At 34.9% G+C, this 16,353-nt stretch overlaps 1 protein-coding gene across 1 annotated transcript in view; it reads left to right on the forward strand.

Moving 5' to 3' along the window:
- PHF14 (PHD finger protein 14) overlaps window positions 1-16,353 on the forward strand; it is a 171,300-nt gene that overhangs the window by 12,775 nt on the left and 142,172 nt on the right. The window contains 2 exon segments of the mRNA XM_019473997.1: window positions 3,286-3,430; window positions 13,979-14,138. Of these exon segments, the coding sequence (XP_019329542.1) occupies window positions 3,286-3,430; window positions 13,979-14,138 (305 nt within the window).

A 16,353-nucleotide genomic window follows, 5' to 3' on the forward strand; every position in this document is an offset into this window, starting at 1 on the left:
AGTACTGTTCATGAATAGGTTTTTAACAAGAAGTCTTGCAACAGTGAATATCTGTAGACTGGATTATAGACTGTAATTTTTAGATTGATACTCAACTGTGTTACAACAGTATACTCTCCACGACTACAATATTTTAAAATAGTAAAAAACCCAAAAACAACCTGTGTAGCAGACAAGTCCAGCAAAATCTCATTACACTGCAGAAGCTAAGTTCTTAGAAAAACAGATGTCTGAATGCATAATTAATTTATGAAAGAATGTTCAGGTAATTAACTCTGAACATGTAGTAGTGTCCTTAATATGCATTCTTCCTTTCCTTTACTTACTTTTTGGGGGTGGGGGGGTATTGGGGGTGGGTTGTTTGGTTTTTGTTTCTGTGTGATTTTTATTTTATTTTTCTATATTTTACAAAAATATTTTGAGGTCTGGATACACAGTATTTTAACCTGTGCTGTAATGAAATACTATGTGCTTTTCTACTATATTAAGCACAGAAGACAAACTTAGCTTTCTTTTCTAGGGTCAGGCATCATTAGTAGATAAATGGTGCTTTTCTGTTTTTATAATTGCTACCACTTTATGGGATTTTTCTGTTCTCAGTGAGGTGGCTATTTTATTTTTTAATTTTATTTTTATCCCTTTAAAGTTACAACATAGGCATATAGCTTGAAATGCCCACTTTCTTCATTAACACCACAGAAATGGGAATTACATAGTGATTCAGCTGAAATCCTTTCTCTCACTTGGGTAGGGAACACGACTTGTTCAGGAGTTGGCAGCAGTTACCATCTCTACATAAAAGTTCCCATGCTGTAGACAAGTAGGCTCAGCTTTTGGGATGGGGTCTTTCAGGTGCTTACATGGACTAAGCAGGGGAGAGCAGCATTTGTTCCAGATCACTCCCTCTCCATGTCTGCGTAGAAAATTAAGTCGTTCTGCTGCTCTGTTTGACCTGTTGGCTGTCTTCACATAAGGTAAACCATAATAGATGGGGATCCTAACATTAGATCCAAATTTGATGTCCTTCCATCATTGCTTGTTTCTTTCTTTTTTTACCCATGTTTGCGTATGTTCTCACTGCCTAAACAGGTATTGTTATTTCAGTGTTGTTTTTAGAGTGCAATTCTGTTAATATAATTTAAAGTAATAGTTTGGGGTTTTGTTGGTTTTTTGGGGTTTTTTTTCTTTTTTAATTACCAGACCTTGGGCTCCTATAACAGTAGAGATTACAGATTTCTTTTAAACTTCTGTTAGTGAAGCCAAATAACAGTTTAAGTCAAAGATACTGTCAGAAAAAGCTGATTTCTGTAGAGCTGCGAGATGCGTCTGAGAAGCCTGTGCCATTGCACAATTAATCTGCCAAAGTGAGGGAGTATCTACTGCCATTTTCTTATCTGTAATGTGAATGGTAAACTAAATGTGTGTATTTTGAGTAATGATGGGCCACAGTATTTTTGAAAAAAATGTGCAAGTTTCCTCAAAATGCTTTGCAACTTTGTCCTAAAAGGAGGATGTTGGAAGAAATGCTCTGTAAGTCTGAACTCTGTAGGGGAGAATCTTGTATTTTTCACTATTAGTGGCCTTCCTGTAAGCAAGCATGACTGCGTGAATGGTTGCATAATCTTTCATTTTTACCTCTAGATGAGCTTTTTTTTTTATAGGTCATGTATACTTACATTGTTTAGAGAAAACGGATGGGAGATCCAGAAGCCTTTCCTAGCTGCTAGAAGTATGTATTTGACCTTTCCTAGGTCAAAAACATTATAACAAGCCACCTCTATTCCTTGAGGTAAACTATTTGAGCCCAGCTTTGGGTGGTAAAACTATTTTACCCCTCTATCTTGCTTTAAAATCAAGCAAAGATACCGCCCCTTACCCCGCAAATACCTGCCCAGATACACCTAAAGTACAAAGAGACTTCATAAATGATTCACTGAAAATTTTGTGCGGAGACTTACTCTGTCAGATTGAGAGGCTATCATGAAATAATTGCATGGGTTAGTGTGAGAATTTAAGATCCTTGAGGAAGAATATCTACTTCAGGTCGCATTCATGATACTTTTTGTCTGCTTAGGCTACACAGGCACAGTATTGATGCTATGTTTTATGTCATGGGGGGTTGGAATGAGAAAAAGATGTTTGAGAGAGCATCTTTCACCTTAATTTTTTTTTTCCCTCTTAGGATAGCACAGCAGTTTTGGAATATTCACAGATTTCTAATATTTTGAATGGATGCCATGTAGGCTTGAACTGTCAGCCTCTGCTATGAAACTATTACTGTTTCTTTATCCTGCAATGATTATTTTTTACTAATGTGCCTAATTTCATACTTCCCTATATGCCTTCCTATCATCCATGAAGGTAGTTCAAGCTCAGTGTTTGCTTTTAGATAATAAAAGAAAATGTATGGAAGCCATGAAACTTTGCAGAAGAGACAGTGGCTGTACCTCACAATGAAAATAATAAGAAGCCTAGATGGTGTTTATGAAAAGACTAAAATTTACATACAGCTTTATTTGGTTTGTGAAACACTTCTCTATGTTTCCTTTGAGAAATTCCCTATTAAAAGCCACATTCTTTTTAAGTGGTGTAGTTCACCTTGAAGGTTGCCAAAACAGAGCAATGTACTTGTTCTGCAAATCCTTACTTCTGTATATAATCAAAAGAAAATAAGTTGTTATAGCTCTAATAAATCATATGGCTTTGCATAGACACATATAAATTTGCATTACAACAAAATAGAACTGAGTTGATAATTTGTTATACTTTACCTAAGTAAAGACTTGGCAAGCTTGTGTTAGTGTTTATTTTCAGATTTTTCAGATCCATGTAACTTTTATTTTTTGGAAGGTGCAAATTTTAACAAAATGAAGCAACTTCTCTGAATAATGGGACATTTGAAGGTCACCTTTGGCCTTGGTGGTTTTTTTTTTTTCTTTTTAATGGTTTTTGGTGTGTGTTTTTTTTTCTTTTTGTAGAACAGAAATGGTTTAAAGACATATATGTTTCTGTCTGAGGAAATAAGACCGTTCTTTGGCCTTTGGATCTTAACAGATCTCTAGGTATATTGAGATGAGATTGTATCTATCCTTTCTCCCAGCTCTTATATTTGTGGATGAAGTGTTTCAATGTTTTGACAACAAAGAAGCTTTTATTCTTGTGAAAATAATTTTCCATCTTTTTTTGTTTGTTGCTCAAAATTGAGCAAATAACAGATCTTTTGTTTGTTTTAAATAAAACTGAAGTGCCTGGCATAATCCATGTGTCTTCATTTTTCAATATTAGGACTCATTGATCCTTGAGAAGTCTCAAAATTGGAGTTCCCAGAAAATGGACCATATTTTGATTTGTTGCGTTTGTCTTGGAGATAACAGTGAAGATGCTGATGAAATAATCCAGTGTGACAACTGTGGAATAACAGTGCACGAAGGTAATACAACCCTTCATTCTCATTGCGGGAGGAAGGCGTATGCTTTGCTTTTAATAAAATGTTAACTTGCTTTCTTCAAAAAAAATGAAGCCTTTGAACTCTGGCAGGTAATGTTTTGTAATACTACATGAATCTTTTTTAGTGGTGAAACATCCATCTTCTACTTTAGCAAAGCAAATATAAGCAACTATGGGTCAGAACATGATCTACAGATACCTATATAATGAATCACAGTGTGCAAATACTGGAGCTATAAATTGTATTTTCAGGGCTTTAGGATATTATATTAAATGTATTTTTGTCTTACCTATTTTAGTATACGAATTTGATTGCATAACTGCAATATAAGATCATGAGAATAGGAGGTCTTCTAAAAGAGATGGGTTTTTTTACATATATTTTTGCTGTACCAAAAAGGCAGAGAGATGCAGAGGAGGAGAGAAAGGAATTGTCCATGGCATTTAGTTCTAAGTGAAAACAGCTAGCCTTGAATTTTCTCATAATTTTCACTGACAACTTGAAACGGGGAAATTTTAAAGTTAAAACATACTCAAATTGTTGCTTTGCTAATTGCTTTGAAATCTAGTCTATGTGTGTTATAAATGTAGGAGGCCTGGTTTTAAAGAAACACTTCTGGAATAATTCTGAGGTGAGTGTATGGAATTTTAACAGCCTTACATGGAAAGTGAGGCTGTATTGTGTGTTGTTGCTCTTTCTCTTGAGATGGAAGGTAGCATAGATACTAGCAGAGAGAGGCATACCTATTTTGTTGAAAAACAAAACCTGTGTTTTTCTTCATTAATAAGGTTTCTTTTTTTGTTGTTGTTTTTTTTTTTTTTTTAGGCATTTCTGATATCCTGTACCTTTTTAGGGCTTCACTCTTTTTTAAGGTTTCCCAGGAAAATGAGATAGGCTACTTCAATCCCTGAAATTAAAAGAAGATAGACTTTCATTCTTCAAAAGCATAAAAGCCATTTATTTAACTTATGTAACTCCCATAATTTTAAATTTTTTTGGAGCTGTTTAGCGTGCCTTTTCAGGCAGGAAGTGCTTTTCTTAATCTCCTAGTCCCCTTTTGTTTTCTCATGCTGGATTGGAAATTGTTTCAAAACAGTATTTTTCATGCATTGAGCTGTAGTTCAATTCTTTGCTTAACATCAATTAGGAAACTGAGGATGGAATTTCTGTCCTCAGGTTCAGGTGCCTTATGTTAAGTGTCAACATGTACTCTTAACTCCTGAACTCCTGTTGCGGTCTTTTGAAGAGCTAATCAGCACTGTCAATGGAGCTTAGAGAGCAATTTAGTTGACCTAATTTATGATGAGCTGAATCACGCTCTAGGTGCCTTTGAGGGCATTGGTCAGGTCTTCATTGACTATAACAATTGTTAGACTCCTAAATTTAGCTGTCTTGGTAACCATTTGCAGAATTCCTTCCTCTGTCTGTGAAGTTTTTGGAAAGTAATGTGCAGAATATATTCGATTTGAGATGCAGTAAGCTACTAAAAGGTAGTTTTATAGAAGCTTGATAGACTTTTTTTTCCCCCTAGCACATTCTAATATTAACTCATGAGAAAAGAAAAATTAAATGAAAGTGTCTTTTGATGATAGTTATGAATGCCTATTTGAGAATTCCCCAAACATTATATACAGTCAAAACATCTAAACCCTAAAGAAAAATTATGAAAGTGTCTTTTGATGATAGTTATGAATGCCTATTTGAGAATTCCCCAAACATTATATATAGATAGAAAAATGATCTTCTGCCTTTATAGAATAAAATTATCACAAATTTGTTTTTCTATTCCAGAGGAGTGCCTTAAAAATCCCCAAAAGATCAATTCCTCATTTTGTTTAGTTTACTAAACCTTTGTCCATACAAAAGGTATGATTATAGCTGGCTTTCCTCCACAGGAAAATAGTTCCATAGTTCAAAAGTCGCTTGAATTGTAGTAGTTCAAAATCTGTCTAAAAGTAATTGCTGCCATTCTTCTTTTTACAGTGTTATAGGCAAAGATGCCCTATAGTCCCACTGTTATAAAGAGTACAATGTGTATATGTTTCTTTTGTTGTTATTGCAACAAAATAAAATAGATTAATTCAGAAGATTCAAATTGCTAGTTTATTCTGATATGTTCTACAGTCTGTACAAGCTGATTGACTAAGGATGTTGGTTAATTTTTCACACTTAGGAAAGTTCAGCTGTTTACAATTTATTTTAATAATAAATACTTAAAACCATATGTAAAGCAGTTGTGAAGTTCTGTTTGAATAGGTGAAGTCTTAGAAAAAAATAAGCAAGCTGAGTAGGTGAAAGTAATTGTTGACTGTGATAAAAGTGTAAATTTCCCTGGCAACAAGCTGAACTTCAAATCTATGGTAAATGCAATTTGGAAGTTTACTTGACATTTTATGTGTATGTTTCATTGCTAGATATGTGTATCAATTTGTAAGTACAGTAATATACTTTCAAGTAGAAATGAACATTTATTTCAGTGTATTTTTTCTGTACTTTGATATTTTATAATGATAAGTAAGAGCAGGTACTATTTTAAATTGGAGCTTTTTTCAGTTTTGTTTAAATAATTGCAGCGAATCAAAATTTTATTAAAAAATTCAGAACCTTTGAAAGCTTTAGTTTGATTCAGTGATCTTATATATACATATGTTCAATAACTTGGAGATTTCTGCACTCCTGCCCAGTGGTCATTGGCTCATTGTATTACTTCTGAATGCATGAGTAATAAATGAAGACACATACCATCATAAAGCAGTTGCAGTCAAAACCAAAATGCAATGCAGCAATTATTTTTTGTTCCTGTTGGCTTAATCATTCAACTTGGGTGATTTCCAAATACAAATTGAGAAGTAGTTGAAGAAATAATTAGTCTAATCACATCAACATTGCTTGCAATGTTGAGAATTTTTTTTTTAATGTTAATAGAGACAAAGTTTACTCTTAATATCATTGGCTTTAATCTGTACCTCATAATTGTGCGCCCAGATCGTAGACATAGGATGTGTTGTAAGAAGTCCTTTGTACTCCTATACACAGGTGCTTTGTAGTTTGAAAAATGTGTTCCAGTAATAAGTGAGTCTATTTTGTAAACACATTGGAATCCAAGAGTTTGTTCTTATTTTTTCAGGTTTCCTTTAGTAGGTAGATTGCTGTGGCTGCAGACACCATGCTATGTCCTGAAATTTGTTCTGGTATTTGAGTTTTTGATGTTTTCAGAAAATGCAGTTTCTAGCACAGTATTGAATGAAGAGGCTCCTATTTATAAATTGGATAGAAATCGATGCAGTGATGTTTACCTGTGTTTGTCTGCAGTTGGGAAGAATAATATGTCAATTTCCTGTGAACTGATTTTGATACTTAGCAGTTGTGTTTTCCCTAGAATCTCAAACCCAAGATGCCTGTTATCCTGAAAGGCCCAAACAAAGCTGCTGGAATACCCCAGGGTTTTTCTTCATAGTTTTTTCATGCAATTTCAAGTTGTATTATAAATTGATAGGTTTTTTTCCTACTTTTCTGTAGCACTGTAGATATTTACTTGGAAGGAAGTGCACTCCTTTCACACCCTACTGGTGTCCCACCCAAGGACCCACATAATGATGAAATTGGTGATTTGATTATTCTTTCCCTGAAGACCTTATTTTCTCTGTCTTTGTTGACTATTATGGAAACTGTTTTACTTCACAGGGAGGAATCTTATAACCTTGGCTTTTGCCTTTGTGCTCTGCTGAAGTGGAAGTTTCTGTCTACTGCAGAACCTTTCAGGTGACTGGAAAAGGTTTTTCTATGGTGGCCACTTCTGTATTTAATAGGAAGTTATTCACTAGCCGTGAAAATGCTGCCCTTGAGTCAAGCCTACTTCTTCTGGACACCGGGGCTCCCTTCCTTCCCTGGGGGGGCTCTTGCTCTACTTGTAGCTACTGGTCAAAGGGCAGGTCCCATGTGATAGTGTGTCCCCTTCACATGAAGGTGAGCCTCCCAGTTGCAATCCCTAAGTGGCTGCATGCCAGCATAGTTGTTGGCAAGAATCTGTTACCCTCTTTCAGAGGGTAAGCTAATGCTGCCTTGCATTTTAAGTCAGGCAGGGTCTAGATCTCCATTCTCCCTTGCTCCAGTAAGTTTTGGCTTTTCTAGCACAAGGTAGCTTATCACTGTGCATACCGCTCCATTACTTGTGCACCTGGCTACCTGGTACTAGCTCCTTTTCCTTTTGAGTACCAGGTGCAGTGGCTGCCTGTTCAGTCATGATTTGTATTCCTTTTGGTTTGCTCACTTGCGTTAATCAACTATTACATGAGGTCTTTCATGGGAAAAGAGGGGTGATAACTCATCTGGGAGCAGCTCTGCCAGCACTCATGTGGAACAGAGCAACATGGCCAAGAGTTAGAGGGGGATTCTGGTTCAGACCTAGAGTCGTGGACCCTTAATAAACACTTTTACTTGCCTTACTGGCAAGTTTCGAGATTGCTGGAAATTCAATTTCGTTTCCAATGCAACTATTTGCTGTGTGATGTTCATATCACCTGTGTGGCCTGCATCACTTGTCCAAAAGCTATCTTTGCTCTGCAGACACATGTCCAAAAATCTGTAAACTTGGTGGAGCAAATAACTGGTTCAAAATTACAGAAATCTGTAACTGCTGCTAAAACTGTGTAAGTAGCGTACGTGTAATGCTAATTTAATACCCACTCCTATTTTGTATTCATCTTTTGTGTCTAAACAACCTGTAATTAATAAGTCCATCAATTAAAAATTTGTTCTCATTTCACATTTCAACTTTTTTTTTTTCCAAAAAAAAAAGAAAAATGTTTACATCACTAGGGAAAAATCTTTCTTATTGAATTTGTAGTAGTACTGTTGCTTTTCAGCATGTTTATTTCTGTGTGGAGATAATTCTCATTTCTTTTTATAAAAATCTCCTTTAGGCACTAATCTGTCATTTTGGATAAACGCTTTTGTGGTAAGATCTTGTAATAGCAGGACACCCCCAACTGTGGTGTCAGTTTTTTTGACATATTGATTGCAGCGTGTCTGAAGAAAATGTCTGGTGCATATCATAGCATGTGCCATAACTGTAGGTACTACGCTTGCCAGCTATTGCCCTTGGGTTAGTTGCTGTGAATTAAATGAGAGAAGTTCTACATTTTTCCAGCTGTTTCTTTTCCATCCCCTGTATTTGTTTCTTACTTTACTGTGATGTGTATGGCAGGGAATAAAATTTCTCTTGCTAAAAGCAATAGTGTAGTCACCATAGTGATTTACAGTGTAGTAAAACGTTTTTGCATTTTAATTTTGCTGCTTACCCTGGTCTGCTGCTGTCTGGTATGAAAATTCATTTTGTGAAATCATTTAGTACTCTTCATTTACTGAATAAAAATACTGTTCTGCATTTACGATGCGTGAATTGATTGATGTCTTTATTCTGAACTGTTGGTCCAATTACGGATTGAATGTAACGTATTTTCAATACTGTGATCTCACAGCATTTATTTTGGCAAACCTACAGTTTACCATGAAGTTCACGTTTTCATGATCTTTGTAATAAGATCATGTTTCAGAGTATATGTAGGTGTAGCTAGCGTATGCAGATGTTCTGTTTGACTGGCAAAAAATTACCCTCCCCGAGAGACAGAGGAACAGATGCAGCCAGGGCAAGAATTAGGTGTCTCCTCCCGTTTCCCTCAGCGGTATAAATTTCAGAACAGTTGTTTTAATGGTAGCATTTTAAAGTGTTTGCAATTTCATTTTAATGACAGTCACATAAAAAATAAGCTATTGACAGAGTGCAATGACTTTGAAGTCGGGGAATAAAAAAGTTCATTTTCTGTATAAAATGACATACATTCGATAGACAACTTGGCTGTATTTGTAATATATAGATGCAGTTTGCGGAACAGTAAATGTTGTGAGAGTTTTAACTTCTTGACTTTCATGTGTTTAAATTCATAGGTTAATATTATACTAAACCAGTTTTATCATTTAGTGTAAGAGGTATTCAAAGAGGTGGCAGACATGGAGTTGTGATACAGTAATCTAAGAATACACATCATGAGGATTTAATGAACTTGAGTTGAAAAAGGTCTCTAGGGTATTCTAAAGATCCAAAACTCAGAGTTTTCGTGAACATTAAGGAAAGGCAGCATGCATTTTAAGCGAAGTGTTTAAAAGTTGTTTTATTTTCTTCCACATATTTTCCAGTCAAAGGGGCGGGTGGTTGACTTAATGCCGAATAGGTCACAGGTGCAGTGATGATAACTGAAACCAAACATGTATGCTTTTTCTCTGTTGTCCTTTCAATCCTTAGGTAGGCACACCATCTACACAACTGTGGTGCTTTTAGAAAGAACCTAAAGATTACCTCCTGATGCTGCTTGGGAGATTTACTTGTAGCGAGCCCTTACGCTGCTTTCTGTTCCAGCAATTCCCAACAATTCATACAGGAAAGTTGGATTGGACAGCTTTTTCTTGCTCATCAGCTTAACTGTTTAATACTAGAAGGGAACGATTTATCAAGCAGCAGCTTTGTATCTCCATGTCTATGCATTTTAAAGAGCCATAAAAATAATGCTTTTTAAAATTCTTGTTAATAGAACCAAAATAATTCTTTGAGCAGAGGAAAAGGTGGCAGACAGTAATAAATGGAACCTTTGTTGTACTCAGCAGTTTTAAGTATCCTAAAATGACGTATTTAAAGAGGTAATTGTCTGTTACAGATAAAAGAATATTACCGTGGTAAAAATATGAAAATACAGCTGTTTTTAAAAACTCTGAACTCTTGATCTATTGTAACTTTTCAGACAGATTTGGACAAAAGTGCATTTAGGTTTTTTATCAAGTGCCTTTTATACTGTAGGTCTGATTTAATACACAAATAGTCAATTATAGCCATGCAGTAGAAAACACTTTTTTTCCCCAGTTTCAACTTATTAAGGGAAATATGAATCCCTTAGCATGACTATCATAAAGTTTCTTGAAATTGGAAAGTGCAAGCCGCTGAAAGTGTGGTCTAGAACTGCAAGTTCATCTTTCTTATTAGTGTTAATTGCATCTGCTTGCTTGAATGTATGTGATAATCTGTTTATCCACAACTCTAAATTTTGACAAGGTGTGTATAGCATTCTGTTGTTTAAAAACGTGATGTTAATCTGATCGAATTAGTTTTTCTGTTGGCAGTTAGTATTGCAACTTGTGATAACAAGAGAAAAAGTCAGTATATTGAGAAATTTTGGAAATTTATTTTTTAAATTTTGACACTACAGACGCTTACTAGGTGAGCAGCATTCCTCAGCTTTGCCAGGGTTTTCATTATGGTTGCTAGTTAATAACAGGAAAGTAGATTTCCATTTCTTGAAAAACTGTAAGGTATTGAATCTTTTTTTTGTTTCACAATAAGTTGGAACAATTTTGACCTGCTGCAGTTAGGCTGCAGAATTAGTAAACATCTAGTACAATAAATACTGTAATGTTCATATATGGAAGTGAAGCAACACACAGAAGAGACTGAGGTATTTATGCTGGCATAACTACCACCTGTGATCAGAGCACTGGTTATGGGAGAATAGATCAATATCCTTGCTCTGATTTGGACTGGGCAGAGACTTCAGACTCTCTCACACCCCAGGTGAATGCTATAATGATCTTAGCTTTTCATTGTTCCAAATACAGTTACTTGGACTGAAATTCAAAGTTTTAGCAAAATTGACATATTTCTACAATTGGGTTTTGTTCTGAAACTGCTTTTGCCTTCATATCTCAATTGAAGTGAAATAAAGTGGTTTTTTTGTTCCTTGTACATTTGAAAAACAAATGTTACGTCTGCTTCTGTACACATCTGGCATCTTAATGTCAAATGACATCATCATTGTGTTATCTGTCATTCTGTGAATCAGGGCAAATATATTTTGTCATTGATTATTTTTTGTTCTGGGTTATTTTGCTGGTTTTGATTCATGAAAGTTTTATTATGTAAAAATTGAGCTACTAGTAATTTTTTGCTTCACTATGTATTTTGGCCTGCAAGGAACTTTCACTGCTAATTTTTTTAAAGGAATTTAATTCTCTACATATACATATTGATTTTTGGTGTCAAAACCACATGCAAGGTTTGTCATCTTACTTATAGATTGTAGCTTTACAGACATATCATGAATACAGCTGTTCAACAGATTTGTATTATTCATGTGGATATTACATTGACAAAATTTGATCTCTCCTTTGGTTTCTGTTATCATTTAACAACCCAAAAGCAGCAAATGACTCTTTATAGCAAACATAAAAATTGTGGGTTAAAAAATTTGGGTATCCTTAGCAAAAAAATACAGCTTAACAAATGGTTTCTAATTGATTTTGGGACTTAGCTCTTCATTTTGTTAAGTATTATTAGAATAAATTTAAACTTAAGCTGTTTGGTTCCAAGACTTGAGTAGAAATTATTAAAGTATTACTGCTTCTATAGCGTTAGGTAATTTTTAATAAGTAAGTTTAGGAAAATGTTAATATGTTAAGTCTGTAAAATTATAAAAAGCTTAATTATTCATCAGCTCCATGATATCAATGACCTGTGTGTTTGTACATTAATGTAATTGCTTAAAAGTAACTTTACTGGCATGTATTCAAGATTGTGTTATTAGAACTTAAAAAATTACTTTCTGGAATACTACTTAAAGCTGGTACCACATTATAAAGAAAACGGAGTTACCTTATGTGTGAGCTATATGATATTTTATATACCTAATGAAACTTGCCTGTGAATGTACTTCTGCACATTCCTTGTCCTTTGATTCTGGAATACTTTTATAATGAAAAGAAGCATTCTGGCTTCTTATTGATAAACCTCATTCTGTGATGGAAGACTATATTTGTTAAATGGTTCCTACAGTGTTATTGCTTATTTCCTGAATATAGTTTTAGTCTATTATGCAGAGCTCTGTTTCTGTCACAAGGGGAGTTAGAGCACTGTTGCTATTTTATTACAGTCAGTGGGTAATGAACCAAAGTAACAAATCATGTTGCTATTTAATTGCAGAATTCAATAATTTAACTGTTCTGCGAGCACAAATGTTGACTTGATCACTGTTTTTGAAAAATAGCTGAATTTAATCTTTTAGTAAAGTCTCCACTGTGTTTTAAGTGTGGACAATGAAATAATATTTTTCTCTTGCTGAATAACAGATAAATGTTCAAAACATGGCATATGCAGAAATACAGTTTTGAGGTGATAAGCTTTTAAGATTTTCCTTTTTCTCATTTGCAATAGTAATAATACTACTCTTATTCTTATGCAAAATTTAAATAAGAAGCTTCTAAATCACTTTAAAAATAATGTTTTCCTAAATTTGTGGTGATTAAGCATGCATAGACACCTTAACGATCATAAAGAATACAGTGGATATACCAAAGAAGAATGGAGAAACTGAATAATTGAGTTTAGCCATAATTCAAAACCAGGTAAAAATGAGAATAGTGATTGATGAAGTGTATTAATTATTTTAAGCAATCTGGTGTCTCAAAACTGTCAATCTGTGCTCTGCAAACTATACTTTGGTTTTGAAGTTATAAAAGGTCTTTTAAGCTCAGTCCTACAACCCCTAAAGTGTGCAAATAGTGTTTTTTATTTCATGTGTATATTCTCTTTTAGTTGATTTGGATGCTGAATGCGAAGTGGAAGAGTGGAGTGCATATTTGTTGACTTGATACTACTGGCATAATCAACCTTAAAAAAAAAAACCAAACCCAAAAAACCCTCCAAAAAATAATGTTCATTTTCACACTAGGGAGAAGGAGAAAGGAATATCCAAGAAAAGCCTGCAGGTGCTCACGAATCTGCAATCTGACCCATGATACACATGTATTCTTCACTTGGTGCTAGTATTCAAGAAACCATGTTATAGTTCGAATTAGACTGTTAATCCAACTGAAAGTAGACTTCACAGGTTGCATGGGAAGATGGGTAGCTCAATGTAAGCACTACACTTGCCACACTGGAGGAGGGGAGTGGGATATGGTATATAGGATCTTATAGGATAATAATAAAGGAATGAAGAGCCGTTCTTGTAAATATCTCCATAAAATAGTGTAATAGATCAGTGTTTTATTGGGATTTTTTAAATGTTCCTTAGCTTGTTGCATTTAACTTGAAATATATTTCTCTATTTGAAAAAATGCTTTGAGTTTTTCTCAGTTTTTGTTGGCTGCTTTAAGTCTTGTTTTCTTTCCTTCTTAATGGATAGTCTGGAAGAACACCAAGCGTTGCTAAAAGAATAAAGTTAAACAGCCTTTTTCTTCTTGTTTTTCAGTTGTAATCTAAGACAACCACATAAAATAGATCACTTCTTAGAATTAGGGTCTCTTTAAAACGTAAATTTTGCACTAAAGATAATCTTTGCAAAAATATTGTAAGCTTTCTTGGGACTTTCAGTTTAATTCCTCTGAATGTATATGTGTGTATGTTTCCTGCTGAAGTCATAACTGACAACTGTCTACTTTTGCAGTTGTTTTTTTCTTATATTGGTCTTCCATTTTTCGTGTGTGTAGGTTGCTATGGTGTTGATGGAGAGAGTGACTCTATCATGAGCTCAGCTTCAGAAAATTCCACGGAACCTTGGTTTTGTGATGCATGCAAATGTGGTGTCACACCTAGTTGTGAACTGTGTCCTAACCAGGATGGGATCTTCAAGGAGACTGATGCAGGCAGGTAAGACTCAAGAAGTGATGTTTTGAATTTGATATCATCTTACATTTAAAAGATTGGGTTTTGCCCTAGTCTGTTCCTATAGGAGACAGTGTCATAAATTAAACTTTGTTGATGTCCTCTCTGTCTCTCTCTCACCTCACTTTTGAGTTGGGTGCTTTCTGGATAGTCAATCACCTAATTTTATGTGTGCTCCTAATATTCTTCACGCCCTCTATAATATTAGGAGGATGTTGTCGTAACATGAATTTGAGCATGAAGATCTATGGACCTATGAGCAAAAGATGTACCTAGGTGAAACAAAGATCACCATTTACTTCAGGGACTGATAAATCCTTTTCTTCAGTATGAAGTCACCATATATTGTTATATGTATATAGATGTCTTACTGGATATACTAGAAGACCTTTCTTTGTCCCCTTGAACTACTTGTGTGATGCATCTTTTTCAACAAAAAAAACATACTAGTGAAGGTGATGGAAGTCTTGGAAAAAAAACCTTTTTGTTTGCATCAGGAATGCAGTTTACATTTAAAAAGGTTTCCTGCATAGAGGAAGTTAATATCCCATAAACTCTTACATCTGCAAGGATAATGGCATGAAAGATTTCTCTCACTTAACCAGTGGCTTGAACTATGGACAGCAGGGACTGGGGATCAGAAACCTAAGAAAAATTGTGTAGTTGTTTTGGGTTTGCTCAAGCTTGGAGGCTGCAGTGGCAAAAGCAGGGTTTGAGTCCCTTGAGCCTCACTGCTCAGTAGTAGTAGTATGTTCTAGCAGTGGTTCTCTGATGGTGACTGAGCTTGTAGTATTTGTTATCTGTCGTCAGTCTCTCTAGAATTTGAGCATGTGTTCTGCTAGTTCAATTTAATCAGCTGCCAGAAAGCTGCGCTTTATGCTTTGCTAATGTTGTGCTTCTTTCATGGTTAATCCTGAAGAGTAGCAAAACACCAAAGTGTTCTTCCTTAGTTAACAATGCCACAAAAAAGAATGATGAAGTCTGCAGCAGAGGGGGAAAACACTTTCCAGACTTTGTGTCATATTGGATTGGGAGAAGTATGTGGCCATTGGGAAAATCAAAGCATATGCTCCATTTCAAGCAAGGAAGAGTGGATTTCATCCTTTCTGTAGTATTCTGCTTCTTGCAAGGTAACGTCACTGCAACCTTGTACAAACTCTGCTCAAGTCTATTGATTTTTAAGTATGATGGAAGCGGGAGGACAACTCCATGCTTCTTTTTAGGAGAGCTAAGGACTGGGTGTCGCTGATGTCAGGTAATGGAAAAAAGTAACAAAATTATATTGAAGTTGTGCTAAAGGTATTCAGACAGATCTAGTATATTATAATTACTTTGAATGATGAGAATTAATTATATTCTTTATTTTTGAGGGTATGCTTCATTTCTGATGATTTCCAGCCAGAGGTGGGCTTTTTATGAAGGACTTCAGGTCTAATTTGAGAGTAAGCGGATTAATTCTCATGTGATGTTTTCCATTCCTGTCACATCTGGAAAATAAATTAAGATGTAGATATTAACGGTAGCTGATTTTCTATAATAAAGGAGAGAGCAGGATTATCAGTGATGTCTGATTTATGACTAGGGTTACTGGTTTTTGGTGGGTGTGTTTTCTTTTTTAAGACCATGACAGTTAAGTTCTTCTTCCGTACATTTTACAGTTATATACATTGCAGGTGTGTGGTAATATACAAAGCTTTCAAATGCTGGACCTGTCATAAGCTTTTCATTGATCATGTTAGCACGGGAAGGCAATAATTACTTGGTAAGGCTGCTCAGAGGAAGGGGAAGCTTTCTTAATCCTGTTTGAACATATCTGTTTGAGATGTAGGAATATAAAAGTCTGCAGACATATCTTACTGATGATCGATGAGCTGGAAAGAATCCAGTTAAATATTCAGTATTAGTACAAATACTTTAAAATAGAGAAATGTCAACATGTTACTGTAAAACCTTTTGTGTTTTTTAATATGAATTCATAGACACATTACTATTTACACTTAGCTATATATTGTAGAACAACATCTTTTGTACTAGCAAATTGCAAAATATAACCATGTCCTTGCTCTTTTTTCACCCACTGGTTTATAGTGGTCTTCATGTTTTTTCCTACTCATTGTGAAGTGTTCCCTAGTTAGACTTGCACAAACGCTAGGAAGTGAGTTAAAATGAAATAAAAAGTTTAATCTTATCTGTGTTAGTA

The sequence above is a fragment of the Aptenodytes forsteri genome, unplaced genomic scaffold (assembly GCF_000699145.1).
Source record: "Aptenodytes forsteri isolate BGI_AS27 unplaced genomic scaffold, ASM69914v1 Scaffold55, whole genome shotgun sequence".
NCBI classification, from domain to species: domain Eukaryota; kingdom Metazoa; phylum Chordata; class Aves; order Sphenisciformes; family Spheniscidae; genus Aptenodytes; species Aptenodytes forsteri.